General features: G+C 49.8%; 1 protein-coding gene across 1 annotated transcript; it reads right to left on the reverse strand.

Moving 5' to 3' along the window:
- Positions 1-6,202: 6,202 nt before the first annotated feature.
- Positions 6,203-10,731, reverse strand: CD8A (CD8a molecule). The gene is made up of 6 exons (XM_010161961.1): positions 10,686-10,731; positions 9,743-10,111; positions 9,085-9,171; positions 8,450-8,566; positions 7,328-7,358; positions 6,203-6,260 (listed from the first exon to the last, which is right to left on the reverse strand). The coding sequence occupies exons 1-6, from the start codon at positions 10,729-10,731 to the stop codon at positions 6,203-6,205; spliced, it is 708 nt and encodes a 235-aa protein (XP_010160263.1).
- Between the last annotated feature and the right edge of the window lie 3,718 nt (positions 10,732-14,449).

Consider the following 14,449-nt stretch of genomic DNA (forward strand, 5'->3'; position numbering starts at 1 on the left):
CCGTCTCCCTTAGGCTGCTGGTGTTTTGGCACTGGTGCAATTGCTTCACGTACAAAGATGGCACAGGTTTTTACGTGTCCATAGGGTACAAATTCAACTTACCTATTAGAGTGTTCTTAACACAGAGTGGGCCTGTCTTCCCTTTTTTAAATAGTGCTTACTATAGATCCATAGCTAATTCAAAACCTCAGCAGTTTTCACCAGGTAACTGCAGATCTTCCCCTTGCTGTTTACTTGGAGAGTAACTTGCAGTTTCGATGCTCCACCAATAGGTGATGCTAGCAGTTTTATATAGAATGCGTATGTGCTTCCAGGAGTGGGATATCGGGCTGGGTGTTTGTGAAACACGTCTGCGTTTGGGTTGTTACAGCTATCCAGTTTGCTCTTTGAGGCGAGCTGTCTCCTACTGCTGCCTGATATTCTTCTGGTAACTAGAGAAAGTTCTTGCACGAGGAAGAGTGAATCATACTCTGAGGTTTTCATATTTAAGATGCAGTTAGCACCTGATGTGCGTACGCATTCTCTAACAGGGTTTGGGAATATCTGTAGTAAAAAAGTATTTGATTTGAAAGCTACAGCGAGGTCTGTCTCTATTACACTTTTGGACCAGATTGTGAAGCCTTTAACTAGTCGCTTTGTGCTTTTACGGAGAGTGCTGCATAAGCGAGAGAGACTCGGCACGTTTGTGTCTGTATGGAGATCACCCCGTCCCTTCTGCATACTGTCATCACCCTCCTTTGCAAAATGTGTCCCAGCAGCCACGCTGCGGCGACAACGGCGCCGGCTAGTGATGTAGGTGGGCCTTAAGCTGAGAGGTTTGGGACCATCCTTACGTAAAAGGTTTAGTTTATAGGTGCTCTGAAAGCATCGGATGGTTATAAGTACGATTTCTATAGCATGGCTTGTTAATGTTGTTACTTCTATGTCTGTTAATAGAAATATTACATTAACTCTAGTAATAGAGTTTGAGTATTAGTAAATGTTTAAGATGGGACATCTGTTGCGATATGTTCTCGTCGGGTTTCAAGTCTGACTTGTGGTATAAAAACGTAATCAAACCTGAAAAACAGATAGTAGGAAATGAAAGTAGTCCGCAGCCCCTTTGATCTCAAAAGGTATCGATCGCTTTTGTAGTACTGTGACTCATTAACACAAAGCTCACGTCCTCCCCTCCCATTAGCACTCTCGACGATGGGCTGCTGCTCCGTGAAGTATTTGTGAATTATGGGAAGACTTTTCCTGCAGCGCCTTCAGCACTACACGTTGCAGGTAGTTGTGTGAACAACCGATCGTGCCTGCTGAAAATCAGTGTTTCTTGACTGAAATACTATATTGATTTCAGTCTTCTGTGCACAAATCTGGCTAATTAATGGGTGTAGAAGCTGCAGTGAAAGCTGTGTGTTATATGGAAGGAGTTAGAGCCTCTGGTCCAAAGCTTCTGTTGACTTTGACCTGTCCTGTTCCTTTTGCTTTCAGTCTTCCTGCCTAACAGCTGGCAGGAGAGCTGCTGCTAAAATTTCAGGCTGAAGGAAGTTAGGACTACTTGGAGCCAACTCACCAGGTTTAACACAGTAAGTTTGGGTTAGATATTCCTTGCAAGGTTGGTTTGCCTACGGAAAGATAGCGTTTCCCTTTCCGTGTTTATTGCTGCGGAGGTTGAGTTGTCTCTGAGGGGAAAAATAATCATGGTCTGTAATCCATCCCAACTCTTCCACTTTTGTGAATAGAAGGCTGCAGTGTAGGGCAAGCTGCTTTGAGAATAAGGAAAAAAAAGAGGGAGTGGCGATGATCTTGTAGTGAATAAAGCTGTAACGTAGTGTTATTTATATATTAGAGGTTGAATAAAACTCAGAATATAAGAGAGGTTTATAAGAATATATGTATCTGTGAGAGAAGAGTGACTTAGTAGTCCTTTATGACTTCGTGTTTGCATAAATTAGCAGTCAGAAACGGAGTTGTTTTACTACAGGCCCTTACTGAATCCTGCTGGGCCCAGGTGCAGGAACTGGTGGTTTCAGCTCACACTGACTTGTAGCAGTTTTTACAGGAGAGCTGTCCCTGTGTATTCCAGCGCAAAAGCCCTGGTGGTGTTGTCCAGTTCCTGTTCCGCTTAAGAACAAAGAGTTTCTCATGTTCTAGAGGGCTATTTTGAGCGCAGCCAAACAGCAGGCCCTTACTGAATCCTGCTGGGCCCAGGTGCAGGAACTGGTGGTTTCAGCTCACACTGACTTGTAGCAGTTTTTACAGGAGAGCTGTCCCTGTGTATTCCAGCGCAAAAGCCCTGGTGGTGTTGTCCAGTTCCTGTTCCGCTTAAGAACAAAGAGTTTCTCATGTTCTAGAGGGCTATTTTGAGCGCAGCCAAACAGCACGGTTCCAGTGCAGACTGGAACAAAGACTGAAGCTGGTGGGTGCTGTGGCCTGGACTGGAGTGATCAAAGCTCACCTGAATTCAGCCTTAGAAACAGGTAGCCCCTGTTCTGCTCTGCTCCTTTTCCTCTGCCTCGTGTTTGTTTTCTGACTTGGTGACGCTGCTAAATATGCAAACATGGGTATTTTGTCTGGAAATCCCACCCCTCCCTGTAACTGAGAGTAAATTACAGTGTTTTCCAGGGTCTCTGAATTACACAAGAGGTTTCCAAGAGTGTGGAGCACAGGCAGATGGGATCGGTCTCCCAGGACAAAAATGGTACGCGCTCGGTTTATTCAGCAGATCTCAGGATGGGAGCCCAGGGATGGATAGGTCACGCTGACCCTGCATTTCCAATTGATTTGGTTTCAGGTGAGGCAGGAGGAAGAATCCGAGTTACAGGCAGGTCGTATTTCACCGTCTGTTTCCCGGTCTGAATTCCTGTCATGCTTTCCTCGCCTTACTCTGCTTTCCCGTCTTGAATGCTGCGGCCAGAGCAGCAAGGGTACGGTGTCTGCAGGGCGGCCTCTGAGCGCTTGCACAACACGCGCCGTGGCGTTAGTCTGAGGGGTCTGGGTTGAGCTGAGGTGCCCTCGCCGTGATGGGTCCTGCTAAACCAGGCTGGGACAAAGTGACTTTACCTGAGCAGTCCAGGCGCTGGCTCTCCTGGCGTCAGCTTGGCTGTTTTCTTGATTTTATGTAACTTACCAAAATCTTTTACCACTCAGAAAATCGCTTGGACCAAGCAAAGTGCTGGATGAGGGAGAAGCAGGTGTCCAAGGCAGCAAACTGTAGCTGCTGTGTGTTGTGGGGGCACCTGATGCCTCCCTCAGCTTCACAGGGCTTTCAGTGACCATCTTGTACCCCTTTTTCTTTGAGGTTATGCTGAGTTTGTAAATCAGCTGTTACTCTTCCCACCATCAAGTGTTAACTGAGGGTTTGCCTTTCGCCCCTCAGCTTCTGAGTTGCTCCACTGTTAGTTTTGACCCACTCTGCTGACCCTCAGCCTCTGAATAAATTTATTCCTTCTGCTTCTCTTTGAAAAATCATTCTGTGTCTCACTCTTTGTTGGGTGTTAACCCGTAACAGCTCCCAGCCTTTGCCTTGCCCCCAGTGCAGTCGTCTCACTGTGAGCCTCCTCTGTGCACTCTTAGTCAAAAGCTGCCGGGGCTGCAGGGCCTGTCCAACAACTGCCTCCTGCGTAGAATGGTTTGGGTGGGAAGGGACCTTAAAGACCATCTAGTTCCAACCCCCCTGCCGTGGGCAGGGACACCTTCCACTAGACCAGGTTGCTCAAAGCCTCATCCAGCCTGGCCTTGAACACTTCCAGGGATGGGGCATCCACAGCTTCTCTGGGCAACCTGTCCCAGTGCCTCACCACCCTCTCCAGGAAGAATTTCTTCCTGATATCCAATATAAACCTCCCCACTTCATTTTAAACCCATTACCCCTTGTCCTGTCACTACAGGCCCTTGTAAAAAGCCCCCCCCAGCTTCCTTGTAGCCCCTTCAGGTACTGGAAGGTGCTATAAGGTCTCCCCGGAGCCTTCTCTTCTCCAGGCTGAACAAGCCCAACTCTCTCAGCCTGTCCCCATAGCAGAGGTGCTCCAGCCCTCTGAGCATCTTCGTGGCCTCCTCTGGACTCGCTCTGGTAAGTAGGAAGCTGCTAATAGAGTTCAGTGAAGAGGCGTTTATTTTTAATAGCTTGATTATCGCCAGGAAAAAGCCCTGCCCTGGCTTACGGCTGTGATGACACTGTCCTGAAGTTGGCAGGCAGGAGAATGTGTAATGTCCCCGTTAACAGGGCTTTCTTTGTGTGTGAAACATCCCTCTAAAGAGGGGATTTGCTATACAGGCTGGACTATTGCATTCCTTTGCCGTGCTGATGCTGCTGGGAGCTTGCTAGATTCATGAATTTATGAATGGAGGCTCCAGTTATCTTCAAATATCAGTTTCAGGCTTTGTGAGTTAAGGCCTCACAAGTGAAAACTTTGAGCTCCAGTTAAGTGAACAAGAGGCTCTGGGACAAGCTGACAATAGAACTGATGCTCGCAGGAGAGAGAGAGAGGAAAAAGGTGTGGGCTCTTCATGTGCATGGTTAGAGCTGACTGCAGGAGGAGATGGGGCTGATTTAGGATTGTACTAAAATGGGGCTACGGGAAGGACCTAGTCTGCCCAGAAACAGGCAGGTGAGCAGACCTGCTTCATGTCGCTGTGACAAGGCAGCTGCGTGTGGTGGCGAGGCTGACCCTGCGAGGGGCAGAGACGGGCACTGCAGGAGCCGGCAGACCCTCGCTGCTCCCCAGCTGAGCACCTGGGCTTGGAATGAGCTCGGCCTCAGAGACTGACTCTCCTAGTGCTTCTTAATGCCTGTGGATGCGTACACATGGCAGTGTTGAGGCTTTCCTGTTAATTCGGTCTTTACGTTGTGCATAGGCACATGCAGTTGGCATTCCGTATTGGCCTGCTGCTGTTGAAGAACACTTATCGAACCCCTGATTATGTTTTTAAGTATTACAGAGAAGTAAGTTGGTAAGAATTTTGTTTCTCTGTGAACTTCTCTCCTTCCCAGCCTGTTTGCAGAGGAGGAGACTAGCAAAGGGTTTCTTTCGTTCTTTTTTCCTCAGGTTTTATCAGCCCCTTGGCAAGAATACCTGAGTACCTCCAGAGTCTTTATCTTATCCACAGTCACTGCACCTCCCTGGGATGGGGGAGTCTCATGGGGCCCATCCTGCAAGTCCCTGGGAAAACAATTTTCAATCATTTTAGGCAGCGGTAAGCTGGAAGCTGAACTCTGGCATTGTCGAGCTCATGCTGGTACGTAAATCGCTGCCTTTTGCCTTACCCATGCCGCCTTCAAACCCTCAGTTACCATCTCCATGAAGGCTTTCGCTTTTCTGAGGCTGGGAGCGAATGGCAAGTCTAACTAGAAACCTTGTTTCATCTTTTTTTCCCCCCTCAGTTCTTGATTTCCAAGTGCAGGAAGGAAATATGCACATGAAATGCAGAGCTGAAAAGAGGGAACTCCTTGTAGCGGATCGCCATGTCCCAAGAAGGTATGCTGAAGTCCTGTTTCACCAAAGCAAGACACAAAGATTTGTTTATTTTTACACCACTTAACTGGTTCTTCCAGAAAGAAGGAAAATGCCATCTTCCTTCCTCTGGCAAAACTGCCGAAATCGGTGGAAGTAGGGCCAGCAGCAGAACAAGGATAGCAAGAGGGAAACTGTAAACCCTACCCCCAGGGCTGTAAGAACTTCAGTAGGGCCCCTTGATCACTATTCACCTTCTCTGTGCCACCTTGTGTTATATTAGATGAAACTGTCAAACTCCTGTGAGGTATGTGGCACCAGGAGCAGAGTGTGCTAAGTGAGGGCTTTTATTTCTCAGTGGTTTTGTAGCACACTCAACTTTTAGCTGAATTTTGGAAAGAAATATTCCACTCTCTTGAGGAAAGATCTGGCTAATATCCTTATTTCTCATTGTCTTATCACCGGTGCATGTCAGCATCAGGATTGACCCGTTTCTTTTGCCTGAACCGCCAAGCTCCATCCCTGGGAATAGAGGTGGTGTTTCGCCTTGGGAATGAATTTGAAAAGCCTCAGGTTTGGGAAGGAGCTGTGCTGTAGAGTGCAGTTCCCAGAAGAAGTGCCTGCTCGCTGTCCGTGTCTGCTCCACCTGCCTTCTCAAATAGGCCAGGGCAGCGTGCCTGACGAGTAGGAGCGTTGCAGATATCGTGGGCGATGGGGCTTACGCAGGGACAGATCCCAGAGGGCGATCCAGTGGGTGTGGATGCTTAAACGTGTCGGCTTGGTGTGGTGGTGGGTTTCACGTTGGGCTTCCCGCTCGGAGGTCTGGGGAGAGAAATGGATTTAACTTACTGTGGTGTGAAGGAACAAGAAGGCAGTTAACGTGTGGCTGCTATCAGCAAATTTAGCCTTGGTCCTCAGCCAGGGACCTCCAAGAGCAGGCTGCAAAGTGCCCCTAAATCTCCTTCGTGCTGGTGAAGGACCTGCCAGCAATGACCTAGTGACAGCTGGTAGCAGGGCTTCCTTCAGATACACTGCTAATCAACTGTTGGGCTAATTAGCAGAAAGCTGTGTGTTTTTAAATTTGCCTCTGAGGTCTGCAAACCTCTGTCCTCTCATCAAGCCTTTCTCCACACTCACAAGTCCTGGACTTTTTGTGTGCGCACCAGTTTCCTGCAGAGACCTTGAAAATGAAGCTTTCTAGACTACCAGCGTGTTCCCAAAATGATAGAAATAGTTCTAGGCTGATTTAACGAGGGGGAGATTTGGCACCTGTTTTCACCAGGGACTTATTTGTGGTGGAAAATGAATCTGTCAGCAAGAATCCCAAGCCAGATCCTGAGGCACTCTGAGGGAGTTGCAGTATCAACTCCCAAATAACTTAATTCCCACAGGTGGGAACAACTTAGAGCAGGAGGAATTTTCTCTCTGAATAAAAGCTTAAATACACTAGAGTTGTTTAAACCAGGACTCTGTCATGTGAGCGCAGAAGCCGAAGGGAAGCTGCCCTGGATGAGATGTTTTCCTGAGGCCCTTATACCAGCCGCCCATCGGCAGACAAAGAGCTGTGCTGTGTGCTTTTCCCATTAGGAACAGAACAGCATTGGACAGGGCTGGGCAGGGATTGAGGTGAGGGGAGGATGCAGGCATCGTCCTGAACACGGCTGCAAGCAGAGCTTTTTGTTGTTGTTTTGCCTTGGAAAAGCAGGTGAGGATCAGAAGAGTGCTGGGTATAATAAATATCCATCAGAAAATGACAGGCTGTGCCCTTTTTTAAGACAAGTAAAAACAAAAAAAGGCAGACAAAAGGCATTTATCTCTTGAGTGCGAGAGGCTGCCAAGTTTAAGAGAAGAGTTGTCTCTAGGAGACAAAACACCCGTCCCTCACTCACCTTTTACACCTGCATCTCCGTCTCCTGGTCTCTGAAACAGAATAGAGAACGTTTCGGTGCCAGGTACCAAGGCACAGCTCAGGAAAGCAGCGCTGCAGCAGGGTAGGGCTGGCATTCCCTAGCAGCTTGCCATGGCTAAGACTAACAGCGAATAACCCAAGCTTGTTTTTGAGGAAAACCGCAGAAGGGAGCAGCGCTGGGGCTCACCTTCCCCCAGCAGCCCGCTGAAGTATTTCCATGAACTGAGTTTGCATGTGAGTACCAGCAGCAGGGTCAGCCTGGCAGCACTGACGGTGAATTTTGGGTTGGTTTTTTTTGCTGTCTCCAGTGACTTTGGCATGTGGCTGAAAATCCGTTGGAAGCAATTCCTTTCCTAAACAGGCAAGCGGTAATGATGCCATGCAGCCATGCAGTTACTTTTAAGCTACTTCAGCGGCAAAATACTTGGGCGTTCCAGGCAAACGAGGTGAGGCGTTTTAATGAAGTCAGTCTGACTCCTGGGGGTATCGGGGCACTCCCCAAAGGGAAGCCAAACGGATTTCAGCGAGCCATGAATTAGGTTAAGTACGTTTGTGCTTGTTGCTGGCTCAGGGTAAGGTGAAGCTCATTTCAAACATGAAGTTTCACCAGAGGATGTTTGCCTACCCGGAGATTTCGCATTACTGCTCTAACCGTAGCAGTCTCGGAACCTGTGCAATCACGTTGCTGGTTTGGTTACAGCTCAGGCTGCTGATTCGAGTTCAGCATTTGAATTTGCCGGCCCTGTGCTGGAGCATATTTAGCTTATTTTTTCAGTGTTGCAGGTTCTGGTGCTTTCCCCCCCTCCATACACAAAGTTAAGGACGGCAGAGCCAAGAGATTTTGGTAGAGTAAGTTTTCTTTCTTTATAACCTGTTTTTCCTCCTTGTACTGTAGAAATTGGTGATTATTTCTCAGGCTAAGCCCACTGATGAGGAAAATGAGGACACTGACATTTTCATCAGCGGTCCTTCCCTTGGGTTGACTGTGTCCTGGTTATCTGCTATCTATGTAAGGGGGAGAGCTAGAAGATCAATAACCCTACGGACAGGGCTGGGATTCAGGCCAGAGGAATAGCTACGGGGGGCTATGGGTGAGCCTTACGTTGATGCAGCATGACGGTGAGTGCCAGGGCGATGAGGAAGAGGAGGCAGGCAGCTGCCAAGGGAACCCAGATGAAGGTGTCACAGAAGAAATCCAGCTCTTTGACCTTGCTGTTCTCTGCAGGAATAGAGAAGGGGAAAGGTGCTCATGGCGGTTGTAACGGCCAGCTCTGGGGGAGCCCAGGGACCCGCCTGGCGTTCGGCGAGGCTCGTGGTGAAGCAGAGAGCTTCCCCTGGCCCACTGCAATGTCCACAAGAGCAGCGTGGGTCTCGGTTAGTGCTGCTTTCGGCGTTTTCCTGGGGACTGGAGGGAGGACACGTAGCCAGCAGTTTGCTCCTGTCCCCTGCCAAGGCTAACGCCAGCACCAGTCCCCAAGGTTCTACCCGCCTTCTACTTCTTCCCGCTGTGCCCAGCCAGGGGAGATGCTCATGCATTTTGTGTCATCCTTAGATTTTCCTACGTGGGATGAAACATCGGAGCTTAACCCTTCCAGCTACACATACCCAGTTACGCAAATCTGATGAAGCTCTAAAGATTTTCCCTCTCCCCTCATCCCAAAATGCCTGCAGGATCCCCCTCAGTATCAGCAGACCAGAGCCCAGCTCTTCCCCTCTCCCTCCCTGCAGCTGGGCTACCTGGATGCGGGGTCTTCAGGCAAGGGTCCTTCCCAGTGATGCCGTGCTGGGTCGTGGGTGCCGAGGTAGGTGCCGGTGTGGTGGTGACTGTAATTGAAAATGGATGAATAGATCATTTAGGGAAATGGAATAAAAGAGGTTTCTCCTACCGTTGCCAGGGCACGGCTGCTCCTGTGGCCAGCACGAGGCTCAGCTCCAGGGGAACTTCGTGAAGCCCATTTGGGATGGCAACTCCCCCAGGGAGGGTCTTGCAAGACCCAGTAATGAGCTGCAGGCTCCTTGTTTCTTGTGTTCTACCACCGCCTTCAGAAAGCGTGAGTAGCCTGAGGTCGGTAGGACTTCTGGGACCTACGTGGGGTGAGAAGGGAGGGTGGTGGTGGTGGACTTTGCTTTGGTCTCATCCCTTTAGAGCCACGAATGGGATGGAAAAATGGGGATAAGGAGGTGATTCTGGGTCTGCCTGATCATTTTTGTGTTTGGGTAGGAGTGATACCAAGAGAAGCAACAACAAGCAGGGAGCCTCTGGCAGCAGGACCGATGTGCTGGTCACAAGCAGTGCAGTGGGGTTTGTGGGAGAGGCGACTAATTAGTAAAGGCATGGGCAGGGGGTGATGGATATTTTGGTACAGATAAGCAAGGTTGGGTGGAGGTTGCTGACCTGGGAAGAAGGCAGGCTGGCCGCGGCTGAAGTACAGCATTTGATTGATGTTCACGAGGCAGAAATAGTTCCCCTCATCCTGTGGCATGAACGACTTCACTACCAGCTGGTAGAACTTGCCAACAATCCTCGCCTCGAAGCGTGTGGATGTCTTCTTATTCCCCTCGAAGGTGGTCCCAGACAGGAGATTGATGAAGACGATGAAGTGGAGGGTCCCACCCTTGTCCTGGCGGAACCAGAATACGCCACTGTCGTCAGGGGAGGGGTCACACTCCAGCTCCAGCCGCTGTCCTGCCTGGGATAGTGGGGTGGTCCTGCCATAAATCCTGGCAGTTATCTTGTACCTCTGGCCCTGGATCCCAGGGCATCCTGTGGGAGAGAATTCCTCATGGTAACTGCTCGGGAAAAGCCACGTCCCCCTCTGGGCAAACTTTTTTCTGTCCATGCAGTACGAGGCCAAATGCCAAGTGAGGACCATGCTGTCCAGATGACTGGAAGGTTTCATTAGAGTCCCTGCGGTGGTTGTGTGTGGGGGTGCGCAGCAGTCAGTGGCCTGAGCTTTAAAGACGGGTGCTGCCCTTCAGAAAAGCCTTTCAGCTGCCTTCTCAGGGACGTTACCCCTTCCCAGCTTATCTGAAGTGACTCCTTAAAAACACAGAGTGGTAAACCCCCTTTTTCCCTTCTCCCTCCCCTCCAGAACCACTTCTCCGATGGGGCTGCCTTCCCGGTGCCTATGATGCTGCAGCCACCTCTCCAGCTGCCCCACGCTGGCTGTGCTGATTCCGCCTTCACCTCCACAATTACTTGAGCAAGCCTCACAGTCAGAATTGTGGTTTGCCTTTATTTTCCCTTCAGCTCCTTAGCCCAATTGCGTGGATTTGGTGGAAGAGGTTTGCCTGCTGCTCCCGGTGAAGGTGATGCACAACCCTGTGTCCATACTCACCGAGTCCCAGAGTGAGCAGAAGGAGCAGGGCGGGAGTCTCAGCCATCTCCTCGGGGTGTCCGTCCTCGGAGATGGTGCAGCGGAGCAGAGACGATCTTTCTTGCTTGACTTGGGAGGCTGCGTCGCTCTTTGGAGAGGATGTGATGTCATCAGGACCCTCTTGGGTAAGGAGATGGTGTTCGGCATCTGTGGTAAAATGAAGAGACAAAAGGTTTCTGAAAAACTTCAGTTCGAACCCAGAATTTGGGCTCATTTATCATTACCAGTTCTTAATGGTACCTCAATGTCTTTGGCTCAGTGACCTCCCTGGGGATTCAGACAGATGATGTTGTGCCCAAGGCAGGATCCGCCGCCGCAGCCTGTCTCTCAGCCGTCCAGGGCTTCGCAGCAGCTCCAGCTCTGCAGAAGTCGCGGACAAGCCCTGTGCTTTGGCTGCAGGGCCCAGGTTGCATTTCTTGGCAGGGATCCTGCTGCCTTCGCTTGGGTGCACTCAAGGGGTGTCGTGCGGATGGCAGGGCGCACCCGTATCTCGCTGCCCAGCGAGCAAGACAGGTGTTTCGTGGCTCAGTCCGCGCGTGTTGTTTATCTCCGAGCACATGCCCTGCTGGGACTCAGCGGAGCTCCTCACCTGTTCTATTGTTCTCTTTGCACTTCTTTGCCATTGCTCTGCAGAAGCTGCTTTGTGCGCGGCAGGTGGTCTGTGATCTGAAACCCACCAAGAGAGCCCCGTGCCCCAGAGCGCTGCTTTTTAAAATTTTTTTAACGTCTTGTGGTTTTCTTCTGTAACCACAGGGGCTTCCGCCCTGCCAAAAGCAGCCTTGGGTGCACCAGCGGAGAGGGCCGGCGGTGCCGCCCGCCTCCGGCTGACCACTGGCACATGGCTCTGGGCGATGCTTCCTGCAGCTTTGCACCTAGGGCAGCCACGGTTTCACCAGATGGCTGAAGATGAGACCCATGTTTCCTGAGCTGCTGAAGTGAGCTGGTTCCTGCCATCCATGGGGATTGTTTTGTGAGCACCCCCGCTTCCATCACTGCCACAGCTCAGTGTCAGACAATGGCATTTCAAAGGCATTTTAAAAAGCACAACCCTCTTGAGACCAAAGTAGGAAAATTCCCCATTCCCCTTTTTGAGTACAGTCCGAATGGAAGTGAACATGCTGGGAAACGAGGGTGGGTCAAATGTTTGTCAGGAGTCGGATCTCACTCTGTCGTAGAGCATGGATGCTTACCTGCAGCACCTGGTGTGTGTCCTCAGAGGTGTGGTGATGGATGTGCTGGGAGAACCCATGCGATTACAGGATCAGCCAGGAAGGGCTGTTGTCTTTCTTAGTAGGGACATCTTCCTTCTCTCTTATTTCTGATTAACGGTAAATTTCATTATTAATCAATCCTGGGTGCCAAACCGGAGCCCAGATGTTTCTCTCCTGGATGTAGAGGTGTCCTTGAACTTGGTCCTTATGAATGCAATTGAGCTGGTTTCCATGTGAGGCCAACGTTTCCTGTGTCGTGTTCAGGCCCCGAGTTGCTCTTCAGAGGTCTCCTTCTCCTCTTCATATTTTATTTGCTGAAGAGCTTTGTTGCTCACCACCACACCAAAGATACCGCCAGCCTCCCTCTCTTCTAACACTTGCCCGTTGTGCTGGGCAAGGGCAACGCTGGTGAGTTACAGGGGATGGCTTCAGGGGGAGAGACTGCTGCTGCCTGCAATAAACTGCTAATGAGGATATCCTTTTCGGCAATACAAGAGCTTATTGTCAGCAGAGAGATATGGCTGCACGTGGGCTCTTGAGCATCTCTTCAGCATGGACACGCTTCATTGGCCAGAAAGGGAGCAGGGAAGTGTATCTCTGATGGAGATGCCTGTGTGTGATCAGTGAAAGACCAGCGTTAGTAACATGTTGTATTAGTAATTTCTGTGGTAGTGCCACAGAGATGACTAAGGAAGGAAAATTTCAGAGGACCAGTTACTTCTGCAGGGTGTAGTATAAGAGATGTCAGGAGACCAGGCAGGTTGGTTAGACAGTAGAAGGCACTTTCTTTTTTCTTCCAAATCTACCAGTAAGTCTCCTTTTACTCGTAGCTGAGGTTGCAGGCCTCTGATTGCTGGTGAACTCCAACCGAAGTTGCTTCTGACCACGGTTTATCTTTATATACTGAGGCAAGCCTAAGTCTGTATTTAAGTAATGTCAAACAGTTAAACAGAAGGAGACAGGAGCAAAGAGGGAAGGGAGAAAACCACACAGGGAAGAGACAGGCTGACAAGGATCTGCGTTTTTGGATAGGGCTCAGCAGGAGATGAGTTTAGGATTAATTTTCTCTGTGCTTGCTTACAGTCATTTGACAGAGAGGACTTGGGAAATGAGAGGGAGCCATCCGAGCTGGAGGAGGTGCTGAGGTTCAGCTATGATTGATTTGGTAGTCATTTTGTGGAAGGATCAGTGACTCCTGCCTAGTGGTAAGAAACTCCTCAGCTTCTGAGTGTCAGCAATATCGGATGTCGCCTGGATGTCTCGCAGTACTGTGTGACCAGCAGCGGGAACGCATCTCGGGACATGGGAGTTATGCTGTGATGGTCGGTGGACACAAAAGTAGCATCCAAATGACCAACGGCCCATCAGGTTCATTGTTTCCCTTGCCCATGGTATCTCCATGTAGTGCTTCGAAAGGACAGATCAGCAACATCGCTGCTGATGAGCAGGCGCTGCTCGATCTCTGCAAGTGATTCGTGATGGTACCTCAGAGTGTAACGCCGGGCTGTGTTTGCTTCAGCAGCGCTGGTTCTTTCTGCTGTTAACGTCTTGGTGTAGCATCTCTCTTGTAAGGAGGACTGGAAACTTTTAATGGAGATTTTAAAGTTTAGTCGCAAAGCACAAACTTCTGTTTCAAACAGAGGGGAAAATAAGTGTTGAGACTACAGCATGCAACCTTTCCGGTGTGAAGTGAAGCTGTGGTTTATGAGCAACTTGCTGCTCCCCTTTTCTTGGTAAAGCTGCAGCACTGAAGGGGTTTGGAGAATGTCAAGGGGAACTGTCACATCAGAGACTCACACCCTGTCTTTCCACTGTAGCTGACGTTTCCGATTCAGCGACCAATACTCTGTTCTCTTTTGGGTACTCTCAATGTAAACATCACATACCCATAAATACAGTATGCAAACCACAAACAGTCTTGCACTCCCATCTCTCCATGGTGTAGACCTTTAACATGATCGTTGGTTTGAAAATCTCTGTTATCTCCTTGTCTCTTGGTCCCTCAGCTGAGAGCCTGATAGAAGACGACCTGAATGTGTCACACGTTCTGCTTGCATGGGCTTCCCGAACCTTCCCTCTTGATGCTCCAGAGCTGGTTTGCGCAGACTTGTGGTGAATCAGCAATCCATGACGGCATCTTTTGGGGAGTGGTGACCATTTCCTTTGCTAGTGCCACAGCTGGAGTTGGCAGTAGAAAGGTTGGGTTTTCTCTATCTTCAGTCTCCTAAATACCACAGAGATTCAGTCCAGAAGTACAGCAAGACTTTGTATGTTCTTGAGCTGGGCTTTCCCTAGTAAAATGGATTTTTTTTGCATTTTCTTGAAAAAAACCAACCCTCGGTACAGAATCAGACCTGTAAGACAGAACCCCAAGCCTTGATACCTGGTTCAAAAGAGGGGAGGAGAGGTGGCTGCACCATCTCTCTTGAGTGTGGCCAGCAGGCCGAGGGAAGTTATCCTCCCCGTCTGCTCTGCGCTGGTGAGGCCTCACCTGGAGTGCTGTGTCCCACTCTT

This window comes from Eurypyga helias, unplaced genomic scaffold (genome assembly GCF_000690775.1).
Source record: "Eurypyga helias isolate BGI_N326 unplaced genomic scaffold, ASM69077v1 scaffold13892, whole genome shotgun sequence".
In the NCBI taxonomy this organism is placed as follows: Eukaryota; Metazoa; Chordata; class Aves; order Eurypygiformes; family Eurypygidae; genus Eurypyga; species Eurypyga helias.